The 14,781-nt window shown below is 46.0% G+C and overlaps 1 protein-coding gene across 1 annotated transcript in view; it reads left to right on the top strand.

Moving 5' to 3' along the window:
- Positions 1-14,781, top strand: part of LOC307206545 (alpha-2-macroglobulin-like protein 1) — an 83,527-nt gene that overhangs the window by 62,676 nt on the left and 6,070 nt on the right. The window contains exons 22-32 of the mRNA XM_079959914.1: positions 367-493; positions 976-1,097; positions 1,408-1,459; positions 1,831-1,914; positions 2,262-2,438; positions 5,650-5,731; positions 6,525-6,681; positions 6,952-7,026; positions 8,746-8,908; positions 9,949-10,109; positions 13,341-13,556. Coding sequence (XP_079816040.1) covers positions 367-493; positions 976-1,097; positions 1,408-1,459; positions 1,831-1,914; positions 2,262-2,438; positions 5,650-5,731; positions 6,525-6,681; positions 6,952-7,026; positions 8,746-8,908; positions 9,949-10,109; positions 13,341-13,556 — 1,416 coding nt within the window. The remainder of the gene's footprint in view (positions 1-366; positions 494-975; positions 1,098-1,407; positions 1,460-1,830; positions 1,915-2,261; positions 2,439-5,649; positions 5,732-6,524; positions 6,682-6,951; positions 7,027-8,745; positions 8,909-9,948; positions 10,110-13,340; positions 13,557-14,781) is intronic.

Genomic DNA, 14,781 nt, shown 5'->3' with positions numbered 1-14,781 from the left:
CAACAGCCATGAGGGGTTTCTGTGAGGAAGCCAAGCCACCCACTTAAATCCCAAAGGTTTTTGATTAGAGGTCTTCCTGTAAACTTTGTTGAGTGAATAAAACTCACCAGTCTGATCTGGGGTGGCATTCCTCACAGATGCTAATATGGTGCCCCAAAAGCACGAGGAGACCCCACTCACTGAGGTCTTACTGGGCACAGTCTACGCCCTACTCAACTTCTCAGTGTGGGGCACCCCTAGGCATGTGGTCTGCCTCTTTCTCCTGGCATAGGCCCACCTCCTGTGCTTCTTCTCTGAATGTTGGCCCCTTGCTTTGGACTCGCTGCTCTGCCTGCTTCACGAGGGTCATTTTGCTGCATCTCCCAGGTGAGAGTGAATCTGCTGGAGTCGCAGGAGGTGGACGTGAAGCCATGCCCAGCCTGCCAGTTCAGCACCTGCCTCTGTGCTGAGGAGGCCCACACCTTCTCCTGGAACGTGACGGCGACTCAGCTGGGTGAGGTTGAGGCACCTGAGTGGGTGGGAGGAGACTTGTGGGGTTGAGGCTGCCAAGGGTCCCTCTCTTTCTTCCCCAAAGACCTTGTCATCTGAGGACACTTGGCAGAACCAACGGATTCTTCTGTTTGGAAGCCAACCGGGCATTAAGTGGAATATGGAAAATAATAACAGTGCCCCCTGTTGCATGTGCTATGGGTTTGTTTCCTCCCCATCCAAGATGGCGTCCATCCCCAATTTCTGCTAATGGCAGCTGTGCAGATTTGGGGACTGGGCTACAAAGGAGAGGTTGGGGGTCCATCTCCATTCAAGAACCCTCTATGCTCCGACCTCTGTCCCTTACATCTGTCTCCAGACTGAAGGCATGGTGGGCATGTTGGCGGATGTGGGGCTGGACTGGGGCTCTGGCCCCCAAGCAGCCTCTTCCCCTCCCTGAGCTCCTGACACTCATCATGGGTCTGTGCCAATTTTGCCTTCCTCTAGGGCACGTCAATCTCTCGATTACCGCTGAGGCAGAGGAGACGCATGATCTGTGTGGCAATAAGATCTCCACCACACCTCCGCGAGGCCGGTCAGACACAGTGGTCAAATCCCTGCTGGTCAAGGTCAGTGTCTATGTGGCCTTCAGCCCCTGATGTCCAACTTTGGCTCACAGCTATCAAGTGCCAGCAACTGATTCAGAACTCTGGGTCTCCCCTAAACAGGTTTTTTTGAGGGGGGGGGGCTTTGTATTTTTGTACAACCTCCCTGTTTCCAGGTCTAAGGCGATGTCAGCCAGGGGCTGTGATCAGTTGGAAGGCCTGGCAATTGCGAGAGCTCTTACACAGAGCAGGGGAAAGGCAGAGAAGGGAGAAGGAGATTATTCCCCTGAGAGAGCAGCCCCACTCACCCTCCCATTCTCTTTTCCTCCCACAGCCAGAAGGCGTCCTTGAAGAAGAGACCCACAATGCCTTCCTCTGCTCTTCAGGTGTGCTTAGGCTGCATCTCTTGCTCAGGGCAGCTTGGCTTGTGATGGGGCCCCAGAGAACGCAAGTTGGAGAGAAGACGAAGTGTTGCTCTGCTTGTCATTGGGCTGGAGACGTGTCTCTTCCCTAGGGCAGTAGTGAGATGCCAAAGAGACCAAAGACACACACTCTGTCTCTCTGCTTGCCACGGGGAGTAGGGATGGGATGGAGAGGGGGCGGAACGACAGCTGAGAGAACACAGTGGCTAAAAACAGACTCACTGAGCTAGCAAGCTCCTAGTCCCATCTTCGCTGTGTGCAAGTCCAACTGCAGATTATGACCACTTGGTTAGTGTATTCAACTGCATTAATTCCTGTTCTTCATGTCCTTTCAGGGGACCCAGTTCACGATGAGGTTTCCCTAAAGCTGCCTGAAGCTGTTGTGGAGGGCTCTGGCCGAGCTACCGTCTCCTGCATTGGTGAGGAAATTTGCCCCCACATTCTTGCCCCATCTCTGGCCATATGAGAGATCTGGAGAGGAGGAGACTTTCCTTTCCACTACATCATAATGCAAGTTACCCATGTGCAATTCTGGCTGCCATTGATTCCTTTCCTCATATGGTCCACGGAGCAGGAGAAAAGAAGCTTGCTCCATCTTCCATGAGACAGCTCTTTAAGGATTTGAAGATGGCCACCAGACCTCCTCTCAGTCTTCTCTTATCCAGGCTAAACATACCCAACTCCTGCAGCCTTTCCTCAAAAGACTTGGTTTCCAGATGATGATGGTGGTGGTGGTTTTAATAATAACAATCTTCTCAACATCTAGGGGACATTATGGGCACATCAATACAATATATAGACCTTCTGATTCAGCGACCCCTGGGCTGTGGTGAGCAGAACTTGATGAAGTTTGTTCCTAACATTCACATACTCCGGTACATGGAGAAGACCAACCTGGCAACCCCCACCTTCAAAGAGGATGTAATAAAGTACATACAGAGTGGTGAGTAGGTCCTCTTTTCTCCTCGGAATGTAGCTTAAGGCAGGTGTTCATTGGCAAGAACTGTGTGAATAGTAAAAGTCTGGAAGATCACTGGCCCAATGAGAAGGGAAGCTGAGGAGACAGTTGTGAATTTGTTCATGCAAATGGAAGGTGCTCTTGAGAAGACATTGGAAGCCTTGGAGAAAGGAATTTCAATTTTATCTGTAGGATGTATTTATGATTGTTCTTCATAGATCAAAAAGTGTTTGCTGGGAGTGGAGATCTCATGGCAAATTTGCAATCACAATCTGTAATGGCTGTAAGGGGTTACTTGTGCGTAAGTTGCCTTCAATTTCGGTTACATTGCCTGGCTCACCATGCCTTGGCTGACAGCCCACACTCTGTGGCCGGTCAGTCACTTGCAGAATCCGTTAGTGGGCGTTTCTTAAACCTCTTCCAGCATAAGAGCTGTTTGACGCCAAGTCTCCTCCTACTTTCCCTGCGCGGAACTCGTCTGCGCAGGTAAGGGGAAGGCAGAGGCGTGTCAGCACTCTCCCCACTAGTCTCTGGTGAAGGGTCTCGGAGCCCTGTCTCCAAATCCTCCATCTCCTTCTCTTCTCCACTGGTGTTACGCTGAATTCCTTCCCCCCTGCTGGTCCCCTCTCCTGCATCGTTTTGGAGCCTTGCCTCCACCTCTCACTCTGATGTCAGTTCCCTGACACAATCCATTGTGTTCTTTGTGGTTCTTTTCACCATTTGATAGATACTGACATAGTCCTATAATTTACCCAGCCCACAACCACTTTATCCCTTGGTCCACTTTTTGGGTATTAATATTTTATTGAAGGAATTTCAATTATAAAGAGGTAAAGTGATACAGAAAAAAGAAAAACAAGGAAAGGGGAAAAGGGGGAAATGATTCAAGTTTTATGAGCAGAAAACAAATAATTATACCTCTAAGTAGTTGAATAGCATCATGTGCATGTCCAGCACGGGATTATCTTCCTACTAAATTAAAATAACTCTAAACAGACCCAAAATCAGAGGTCTCTCTCTCCCCACAGCCTCCATTACAGCCTGGAGCTGTTTTCTCTTTATGAGCCCTATGTAGTATAAACAGCCAAATATAACCAGTCAAATCTTTCACTGCAAATGTCTCATAGACACTTAATACAAGGTTTGCCCTAACAAAACCTTGCCTGTGCGGCGCATGATGTCTTTTCGGCAGTGGAAGAACACTTCTTTCTATTTAGTTTTCCCAGGCCTTTTAAGATGCTGGGCTGCCTATGTAACTGGTTTATGATCATCTTCCCACTGCTGCAGTCCTACATTGTTTTCTGTGCTGATTGTTGTTTTGTTTTAACTTCGTCAGCCACTTAGTCAGGTGGTTTTTAAAAAACTGTAAATCCCTTAAATATTTTTTTTTAATAATATTTATTGAACATTTTCAAATATAACAGAAAAAAGAAATGAGATAAAACATCCATTTTGTAACCTTGTATTCATTGACATCTTTCCAGGACTTCCCCACCCCACCCCCTCTTGTATTCCAATTCTTCCAAATAGATTCAACAAATTCTTACCCCAAATTTTAAACTTATTATAATTAACCCAATGTTAAAAATATTTTTCCCTCCCGTAAAATCGACCCCACTCCCTTCCACGAATTCCCCTCTTTAATATGCAGAATAGGTTAAAATAAAAGAAAATAGAAAAAAGAATAAAATATAGTTTAACACCCTTTGGATTCCAAATTTCCCTCCCCCCTTTCCCGGTTGCGTTCCCCAATGTCCATCAATGCCTGTTGTCATCCTGAAGATCCCACATCTAAGCCAAAATCCTTCACAAGTCCACTTTGCCGTCTTTTTAATAGTCTTTGCCATCTTTTTGATCATCTTTAATTTCAAACGTCCAATCTTGGAAAAACTCTGTCTCAAAAAGGTCCATTTTTTCCATCCAGATCTCTATATTTAAGAGTAAAAACTCCAATTTTGTTTCTTTAAGCCTTTCAAGTCTGGATGTCCCAAATGTTCCCACTTCCAGCTTTATCCAGTTCTTGTTGTTCATGTTGTTCTTATTATTCTCTCTCCTCACTTTCCTCTGGTTTCTTTCCCTGCTCCACTGCAAAAATGTTCCAATTCCAAAAGCTTCTAAATCCCCTACAGAGGCTTTGTTATTCAGGAACAAAACTTTACGTCAAGTCCCTTCCATTCTTCAATAGATAAATCTATTGTCTCCTTTAGTGCAGAGACCTCTGTAGACAAAATAGTGTTCCATTTCTGCAGTTTCCCAGGAGATAAAAGGTCCAATTCAAATTCCATGCCAGCAATACTTGTAATGTCCCACAGCCCCTCTAGAGGGATTGTAGTAGCTCAGTTTCCTTCCAGATCACACCCAACAGTCAAAATAACTTGTTATTCCTTGTTTAAAACAATTTATATCTAATTTGTAACAAATGTAACCGGCAAAGTCCTCGTAACAAAGTTCTCTTTTTATTCTTCAGCTTTGACAGCTCCTTTGACAGCTGTCAAAGCCTCTATTTCTCCTCTCCCGGTGCTCTCGCCAATCGCTCCCGGTTCCCGGGGGGGGGGGGGGTTGCATTTTAGCTCACATTCTACTTTTCTCCTCCAGCCCACTTATAATTTTCCATCGTGAAATTAGTAACTTTATCAAACCAAGGTAGCACTCGATCTTAGTTGTTAAATCCTTTGCTTTAGATCCTCTACGACAGGGGGGAGACGGACTTCCTTTTTGCACCTCCCCCGCTTGCTCCGAATTTAATTTTTTCCCCCCTTTTTAAGTCCAGTTTCCAATTACTCACGGGTTGTTCTTTAATCCGAATTTTCAATGGAAGAAGTCAGCGCTCTCCGCCAAATGGCATGCGGCTTCGCTCGGCAGGGGAAGCGGAGGACTCATAGCACCACACACACCCCCCCGGCACCCGCTCCGTAGCCTTTAAAAAGGCTCCTTCGCGGGTCGGGGGGAGCGCAAACGGTGGCCGCCGAGTAACCATGCCCATGGGTTTCAGCGCCCATGGTTTTTGAGGGTCCCCGCGACGCCGACGCGGTAGAACCCAGCCCCTGCCGAGCAGGCTCCCTCCGGAGCTTGGAGGGAGTCCGCCATTCGGCGATGGCGCCAACCCGGAAGTCGTAAATCCCTTAAATATATAAGCGGGTAAAATCAGGGTCCCTCCTAGCATTGCCAGTGCTACTTTGTTCTTCTCTTCTGCCAGGGTATCAACGCCAGCTGCTCTACAAGCGCGATAACGGCTCTTACAGTGCCTTTGGGATGCATGATGCTGAGGGGAATACTTGGTGAGTTAGCAGCAGAGCTAGAACCAGCCAACCCAAGCTGTCAGGGTGGCCATTCAGGCTGAGGAATTTGCTGTCATGAGCAGTTGGAGAAGGAGGTGATACAGGCAACCCTGCAGCCTGCAATCTGCCAGTCCTTGCTCCCAGTTAGCACCTTTTTTGGTCTCAGGGTGATGTTGCTTGTTAAAGAGGCAGAAGCCTACCATCAATTTGTGGGTGGGTGGGAGGGAGGTGGTCTTGGGTGTCCCCTAAGAGGCAAAATCAAACTATTACTACTTCTGGAATCAGGTGGAATGGGAATTAAAATTGAGGTTTAGTGTAGCATTTTATTGCGCAGCATTGCCTAACCTTATGACCAACATGTTTCTTCTTCTATTATTGTTGTTGTTGTTGTTGTTGTTGTTGTTGTTGTTGTTGTTGTTATTATTATTAATTCCATGTCTATACCACTTTAAATTTTAAAGAAAAAATCTCCAAACGCTCCATTAACACATGAAACAAAACAATCCAGAATAAAACAATTTAAAGCTTCAAGAAACTATTTCAGATCCTTCTCTAAGTGACATTTTGCTTTCCCCACATTGATTTACCTATTTAATTTAAGTCAGTGCCACGATGTAAGGAAGTCCCCATGCAACATCAGTTAGTAGCTTTCTCCTTACGGCTTCTGTCACTTTTGTTGTTTTCTGTTCAGTGCTGCAGGAGAAAAGCTGAGATGAAAAATAGTGGGGCACGATCCCTTGTAGTTCAGAAGCTGCTCCTCATTTTTAAATTTACTCTTGCTTCAATCCCGCAGGCTGACGGCTGCTGTGGTTAAGGGTTTTGGCCATGCCAAGACTTATGTCTATGTTGATGAGAAGCACATTCAGGATGCTGTGCGCTGGTTGGGGCAGCACCAACTTCCCAGTGGCTGCTTTGAAAGTGTGGGAAGAGTCTTCAACAATGCCATAAAGGTACCTTCACTGAGCATTCATTTGCTTGCGGGGAGGTTATACAACATGGGATCAAGCAATTGTTATCCCATGCTTCCCAACGTATTTTCCTGTTACTTTCCTGATCACGAAAGGTCCAGTTTGGGGAGAGGTGGGGAGCAGCTTTGCTGTCTCGAAACTAATTCAACCGCACAACTTCCATTTTTCTGGTATGTCATGGAATCCCACTCAAAACAGTGGGAGTCTGGAAGCGCCTTGACTTTTCTCTTGTGTTTCCCCTGACATCCTTAGGGTGGCGTGGATGATGAGATTTCACTAACAGCTTACGTTGCTGCCTCACTGCTGGAGCTCAACATGAAGGAGAATGTAAGTCCTTCCTTAGGATTTCCACAAATGTTTGTGACCTCCCCATCAGTCCTTGTACAACTCTGATGCTCAGGGCAGAACTACCAGCTCAGTATTTGCACTATTTCTAAGGCTTTGTTAGCATTTGGGTCCATGCCCCATATAGCTACCCCATGAAGCATCTGGGAAACCACTTTACTGGCAAAGATTTTCAACACAGGTTCTAGTAACTGGCCACCCACCCTGTCTGGTGTGCCTTCAGCTTGTCTGGATGGAGAGACATGCCTCAAACTGCAGTCATGATGCCTCTTGATGCTTCTGTAGAAACCTGGCTTTTGCATGCCTCAAATGTAGTCTACCATACAAACTCCCTCCATTGCTCTGTCCAGTTTTTGCTTCTGGCTCTGAACACTACTTGCAGGTTGTCCGTGAGGGAATGCAGCCCTCAAGTTGGGGGGGGGGAACGTCTCTGACCCCAGTTTGTATGATGGTGGTACAGGCAGATAATGGGCACAAAATTACCATATCTGCACCAGATATGTCATAAAATGCTACTCTTTGCGGAGTCATTTGTATGTTCAGCTTGTGTCCAGATGCTGGAAGGGAATTCCTTGTAGCCTGGAAGTCTCTGCAAAAGAGGGCAGGAGTACATGATCTCCACCTTCTGTCCATCTAAGAAACACCAGGGAGATGTCTGACCTGATAATTATACAGCAGTACCTCAGTGGGACGCAGGTGGCGCTGTGGGTTAAAGCCTCAGTGCCTAGGGCTTGCCGATCGAAAGGTCGGCGGTTCGAATCCCTGCGGCGGGGTGCGCTCCCGCTGCTCGGTCCCAGCGCCTGCCAACCTAGCAGTTCGAAAGTAGATAAGTAGATAAGTAGATAAGTAGATAAATAGGGACCGCTTACCAGTGGGAAGGTAAACGGCGTTTCCGTGTGCTGCTCTGGCTCTGGCTCTGGCTCTGGCCAGAGCAGCGATGTCACGCTGGCCACGTGACCCGGAAGTGTCTCAGGACAGCGCTGGCCCCTGGCCTCTTAAGTGAGATGGGCGCACAACCCCAGAGTCTGTCAAGACTGGCCCGTACGGGCAGGGGTACCTTTACCTTTACCTTTACCTCAGTTTTTGGACATCTCCGTTGCGGAATGTTTCGGTTTTCGAACGCTGAAAACCCAGAAGTAAATGCTTCCATTTTCGAACGCGCCTCAGAGATTGAATGGCTTCCACAGTGTGTATCTGTTGTTTTCCCACAATTTTCTCTATTGAATTGGCAGACTGCCCTTTGCGCCTCAGTTTTTGAACGTTTCAGAAGTCGAACGGTCTTCCGGAATGGATTACGTTTGAAAACTGAGGTTCCACTGTACCTCAGGTTAAGTACTTAATTCGTTCTGGAGGTCCGTTCTTAACCTGAAACTGTTCTTAACCTGAAGCACCACTTTAGCTAATGGGGCCTCCTGCTGCCGTCGCACCGCCGGAGCACGATTTCTGTTCTCATCCTGAAGCAAAGTTCTTAACCCGAGGTACTATTTCTGGGTTAGTGGAGTCTGTAACCTGAAGCATCTGTAACCTGAAGCGTATGTAACCCGAGGTACCACTGTATATCTTTCCACTATAGCTCTCATGGCCTCCCCTGTGGATTCCTGGGGAACTATACTTTGGTGAGAAGACCTCCACGACCTCCTAAGAGAAGTGCAGTTCTCCCACTCAGCAACCTAACAGAGTCTTTTTAAAATTGTGTTAAAGCGTACAATGGTAGATGATGCTTTGGGCTGCCTGAAGAGGAACTTGAGTTCTGTGGACGATGCCTACCCCAAGGCCTTGCTGGCTTACGTCTTCACGTTGTCTGGGGACACAGAGATACAGCAGAACCTCCTGAAAGAATTGCGTGAAGGGGCTGACAAAACAGGTAGGAGGGGTTCATTCAGAGCAAAGGAAGGCTGTGTGCCCATTAACTGACCTAAAATGCAGCAAGGTTGTGCTCTTTCGCACCATGGACAGGATTTGATTTTGGTGGGGAACTAGCAGGGGGAGTGCAGTGCATACAGAGAAGACAGGCGTGTGTACACAGCCCTTGTTCCAGAGACAGCTGTTTTGCCACATCTGGAGTAGCAACTTTTTCTGATTAGGCTATTGGGGTAAATTCTGAGTTCCCCAGTAGTTTCTATTATTTCTAAACAAACATGTCAATTCAGGTAATCCTTTGGTGACCCAGAATTAATTATCCACAATTACTGTGATGATGAAGCATTTCAGAGTGTTTTTATATGTTTCCAACTCTTCGTCTTATAAGGGCAGTCTTCTGAGACCTGCCACTATTTATTCCCATTTTACAGATAGCAATGTAAGCCATTACATACCCCTTTCCAGCCTCCTTACAAAGATATCTTTCTGCTGGGGTTTGGGACTAGACTCAAGGTGTGGTGCCCTGCCCAACATGACTCACTGCAGAGAACAAGTCTGAATGACTTCTGGGACTAACTACACTTGACGAACAACCCGGCAATCCCACTGCTTAGTTTTTTTTGAAAAGGACGGGGAAGTATAAGTCTTCTCTCCATAGCGGCCATCTCAGTAAAAATCACAACTGCATGCAGCTGCGGCAATTTGTGCCAGGAAAAGCCTCCATTGGGGTCAACAGGAGCCTTCCCCCCCCCATGCTAATTGCTGTACTGTGTATATGGAGAAGAGTCAATATTTACTGAGCTGGTGGCTGGGATGATTAGACTTTAAATCTCTGCTCCCATCCCTGGTGCCTGGAATGAATGAATCCAAGGGGGCAGCCTAGTAATGCGAAATAAAGAAAGAAAGAAAGAAAGAAAGAAAGAAAGAAAGAAAGAAAGAAAGAAAAAGACTTAGTAGCATCAGCAGTTCCCGCTCCAATTATTGCTCTGGGTTATTATTACAGGAGTTGAAATGAGCCCACCTTCTTTTCTTTCCCCTCTATAGATGGAATTGTATCCTTTTCAGATGTGGAAACAACAGCCTACTATCTGCTGTCTCTCCTCAGCACAGCAGAGGTGTCCACAGATGTCCTCAACCATGCCTCTGAAGTTGTGCCTTCTCTCACCAGCCTACAGGGTCTTTATGGAGGCCTTTCATCCACACAGGTAGCGACAGCTGTTTCTCAAGGGAAGAGGTGCGGCAGGGTGCCAAATTTTGGGATTTGGGTGTGCCGAATGCAGGGATGACTCCAGAACAAAAACTTGCTGGGGGGGGGGGGCAAAGAGATGGGAAGGATTAAAGGAGGAAAGATTTAATCCACCTGAATATACTCTGCCAAAAAGCTGGAGGGAGTATTTAGGGGGAGTTCCCACTGTCCCTTGCTATTGCTGGGAACGTGGGATTCGGCTGACACCAGGAGCGCCCCCCCTATCCACAGGGAAACCCCTTTTTGGGGGTTCCGAAGTGACGTGGGGTGAGTAGCGCGGTGTTTTGAATTGACCGCTATTTTTACGGAGTGAAGCCGTGTAGCCGTTGCCGGAGAGCGCTGACTTTTTCTTGTGGACAATTGGATTTCAAACAACAACCCGTGAGTAGAATGGAAATTGGATTTTTAAAGTATTTTTAAATTGGCACCGATCAGGGAAGGTCTAAACAGGAAGTCCGCCTCCCCTTTCTGTAAATAAACTGAAGCAAAGAATCTGTTAACTAAGGTCGTGGAGAGTTTTATGTAAAGGATTTAAATTCCACTGATTGAAACTACCATCAATATTCTTTTTGGAAGCAGGGGAACCTGCAGGAGAAGGTTAAAATTCGGGAACTGAAGCGCCACTTCCCTAAACCTGGGAGTGGTCTGTGAGAGCACGCTGACGGTGAATAGATAAATTTGACAGCTGTCAAGTTAGCTGTCAAGATACAAAAGAAGGACTTTGTTTCTACTGTCCGTTTTTGTTACAATCTTACATTTAAAAAGAAGGAAGGAACTGTTACAATTTAACGTATGGGACCTTTGGGTCTGTGCTGGAAGGAGTGAAAAGGAACTTGAATCCCTCTAGAGGGAGCTTTGGGATATTGTCATAAGGAGCAGCTGGGAAATTGCTTTTAAAGATAAAAGCCCTGAGAAACCAGTTTTTGACCTTGGACTGTTTAAGGATGGCGGTCGGGAAGGAAATCGAGTGTGAACTGAACAGGACATTTTATCTCTTGGGAAAGCTGCAAGACCAGATAAATGTTATGGCTACTAATGTTGTAATTTTGGGAACAAAAGTGGGTATTAGTAAAGAAGCTGACAAGAACTCGGCACAGGAACCTCTTCCAACTGAACAAATTGAAAAATCTGAGAAGAAGAATCATGTTGTGATTAAAGTGATGAAAGGGGGAGCCGCAACCCTACAAAGGCAAACGGTGGATTACAATTTGAGGCATTACATGATGGCAACTAGGAGAAGCAAATTTTTGGAGATGGAAGCCTGGCTTGGTCTGGAAAGTGAAAGATGGAGAGATCACCCTATGTGGAGATCAAATGACCCTTGGGATACAAATCTGAGCCAGGTGGAGGTTGGAGCTTCGGGGGCCTTTGGATTTGAAAGGAGTGTGAAACAAGATTTGGAATATCCTATAGGCCCTATTCTCAACTATGGAAGTTTGGCAGGAAGGAATATGATTACCGTTGGGTTGGAGCTTCCCCGAGATCTGGTTTTCAACATCAAAGACTATCAAAAAGACCGGCAGAGGGGACATGAAAGAGACTTAAGAGCCTCGGACTTAGATCTCCGGGTTGATGGTTTTCCGAGATTGATGGAACTATTGCTAGGGGCCGAAACTGGGGAGGTGATCTGGTGGAAGAAAATTGGGAATTTAAAGTGTATATAATATTTTTTTTTTTCTTTTAATGAGAGAGGGGAAAATCGTGGAATGGAATCTTTTTTGACCCCAGGGGAAACGTCTTAAGAAATAAGTACAGATATATAAGTTTTAATGAGAAATAAGATTAAATAAAGTAAAAGTGGATGGTTATTTGGTGAAAGAAAGAATGGAAAATTATAGTTGTCAGGGGCTCAGGAGCAAAAGCACAGGGAAGAGGGGAGATGGAGAGCGAAGGGGAAGAATCTGAGGGCAGCATAGGGGAAGATGACAGTGGCCCGAGAGATTCCATGAGCCTTTCCAGCGAATCGGAAGATTCACAGAAGGGGGCTCCGATGGCCAGGGCAAGGGGGGTCCCGGGAGGGACGCACCAGAAGCTAGGGGCCAGCAGCGACTCCCAAAGCAGCAGCTGGAGATCGGGACCAGTTTCCCCACCAGAGCGTAGCGGGGGGGAAGAGTCCCATGAGTCAGGGCTGACCACGCCCCTATCGCTGAGTGAGGGAACGGAGGGGAAGTCAGATCCAGCTAGCCCCCCCAAAGGGGGAAGCAGTGACAGGAGCAGTGTAACAGTCAGGAGGAAGGTGGCCGGCTGGGCGCGCGCGCCAAGTTCAAATGTACAGGCGTGCGGGACAGCAGGGAGCTCGGATTGGGAGCCAGGTCCTAAAGCACGCCGGAGGCAGGGGGAAGAATCCGGGGACTCTTCAGCATCAGAAGAGTCCAGAAAGGGCAACACCCCGGCGGGCAGACGGACCCAGAGGAGGAAAGAACAACGGAAGAGGTGGAGTAAGGCTAGAGTCTTAAACTGGTGTCTAGGGGGAGGAGACTCAGACGGAACTTCGGCGGTCTAGGGTTTAAGACGTAGAGCTGCGCGCTACGGCTTTGGAATGGAAACTGAACTTCAATAAAGACTTTTGTATATAACCACGACCTGGCGTTGGTCCTCTGTGAGCTGGGACCTTGGGCAGCTCTGACAATAGTATATTAAGATAAGATATAAGGATAAAAATAAGATGAAGGATTTGTTGAAATATTTATATGAATTAGACTACAAAGAGGGGAATTATAGTATAAGATAAATTATTAGGATAAAAACAAAGTTGGAAGGATTTGCTGGAATATCTAATTGAATTAGAATACAAAAATGGGAGGCGTGAGGAAGTCAAGGAAATAAGTGAATGTAAGTAAGTGAGTTAAAGGTTTGACTTGTTTTTTACTTCTTTTTTCTCTTTTCTGTTTTTTGATGATTTTTTTTAATTATATGTACTGTTTTTCTTCTTTTTTTCGATTGTTCTCTTTTTATTTATTTATTTTTTCTGTAACCTTTAAAATCTTTAAAAAAACATATATTTTTTTTAAAAAAGAAAATTATCGGGCACTCGAAAGCCATCATTTGAGGTTCACCATGTTCAATGGCTGCAGTGGTGTGGCAGGATGAGGGGCAAAAAGAGTTATTGTTTATAAGATCTCAGTAAGTGTTAAAATTTGTCTCCTGGATCTCCACCCCACCATCCAATACGACTGTTTGCTTTCTCCAGAACACAGTGATTGCCCTGCAGGCTTTATCCAAGTATGCAGCCTTGACCTATCGTGAGGCAGAAGATGTGAAGGTGCTGGTGAAATCCAGTGGGGGTTTCCAGCAAGAGTTCCATGTGGGCAAGAAGAACCGGCTGGTGTTGCAACAGGCCCCTCTTGCAGAGATTCCTGGTCAATACAAGCTGGAGGTGTCAGGGAATGGCTGTGCCTATGTGCAGGTAAGCCATGGAAATCTCAGGGGACAAAGGCACAAACAAGGCTCACCTTTGATCCACGGGGAGCAGGATAGAAGCAACCAGACCGAGGCACTTTTCAGATTGTCACAAAGGAGGGAGAGGCTGGCGGGGGGCATGTCTCAGATCCTGAGCAGTCCTGAGAAAATGAAAAGAGCATTCGTGTTCATCGTGCTCCACAGCAGGATAGCTGGGTAAAATCCAATGAAACATACTGACTCTTGCAAGTTTGAAGGGAAAGGCAATTCATTAGCACAGATTCAGCAGATGGAGGTTCTTGCCATGGGTTGTTAATAACGTCAGTAACAGAAAGAATTAGATAAATAAATGGGAGTATAAGTTGGTCAACAGTTAATAGCTAGGATAGGGCAGAGTTCCAACAGAGTTCCTGGTGAAAACGACGTGATGGAACACTCACTGAGTGGCCCATATTGTATATCATCATCACCACCATCACCAGATTTTATTGGTCAGCCAAATATGGGTTATAGCCCCAACCAACCAACCAACCAACCAACCAACCAACCAACCAACCAACAGAAAGGCCTTAAAAACATATTATAGTGGTACCTTGGTTCTCAAACTTAATCCTTCCCGTAAGTCCGTTCCAAAACCAAAGCGTTCCAAAACCAAGGTGCGCTTTCCCATAGAAAGTAATGCAAAATGGATTAATCAGTTCCAGACTTTTAAAAATGACCCCTAAAACAGCAATTTAACATGAGCTTTACTATTTAACAAGACCATTGATCCATAAAATGAAAGCAATAATCAGTGTACTGTATTATAAAAGAAATAAGACAGTATTGTAGATGATAAAAATTAAAATTATGCACTGATGATAGTCTTTGTTTGGATGGGGGGAGGGGGCTTGTATCCATTTCCGCAGTCACACAATCAATCAGTCCGTAGCTGAACTGGGTTCCACACAGTCACAAAAACAAATTAACCGAAAAAGCCTCAAAAGCAAAAACGCAAACCCACCCCCACCCCCATCCATCTCCCCTCCCTCCACCCCTTCTTTTTTTTCCTTTTTTTTTTCCTTCTCCCCCTAATGCCTCAACAAATGTATGGATTTGTAAAAAAGTTACATGGAAAAAAAAATACGAGGCATTACACTTACGCTGTAAAACAAGAAAACCCTTAATAAAATATATTTTTTTAAAAAAGCAAAAACGCAAAACAAATAGCAAAAACAAAGGTGCCAAACTTA

Source organism: Podarcis cretensis (genome assembly GCF_951804945.1).
Source record: "Podarcis cretensis genome assembly, chromosome: 17".
Taxonomy (NCBI): domain Eukaryota; kingdom Metazoa; phylum Chordata; class Lepidosauria; order Squamata; family Lacertidae; genus Podarcis; species Podarcis cretensis.
This window is presented reverse-complemented; position numbering and strand designations above follow the sequence as displayed.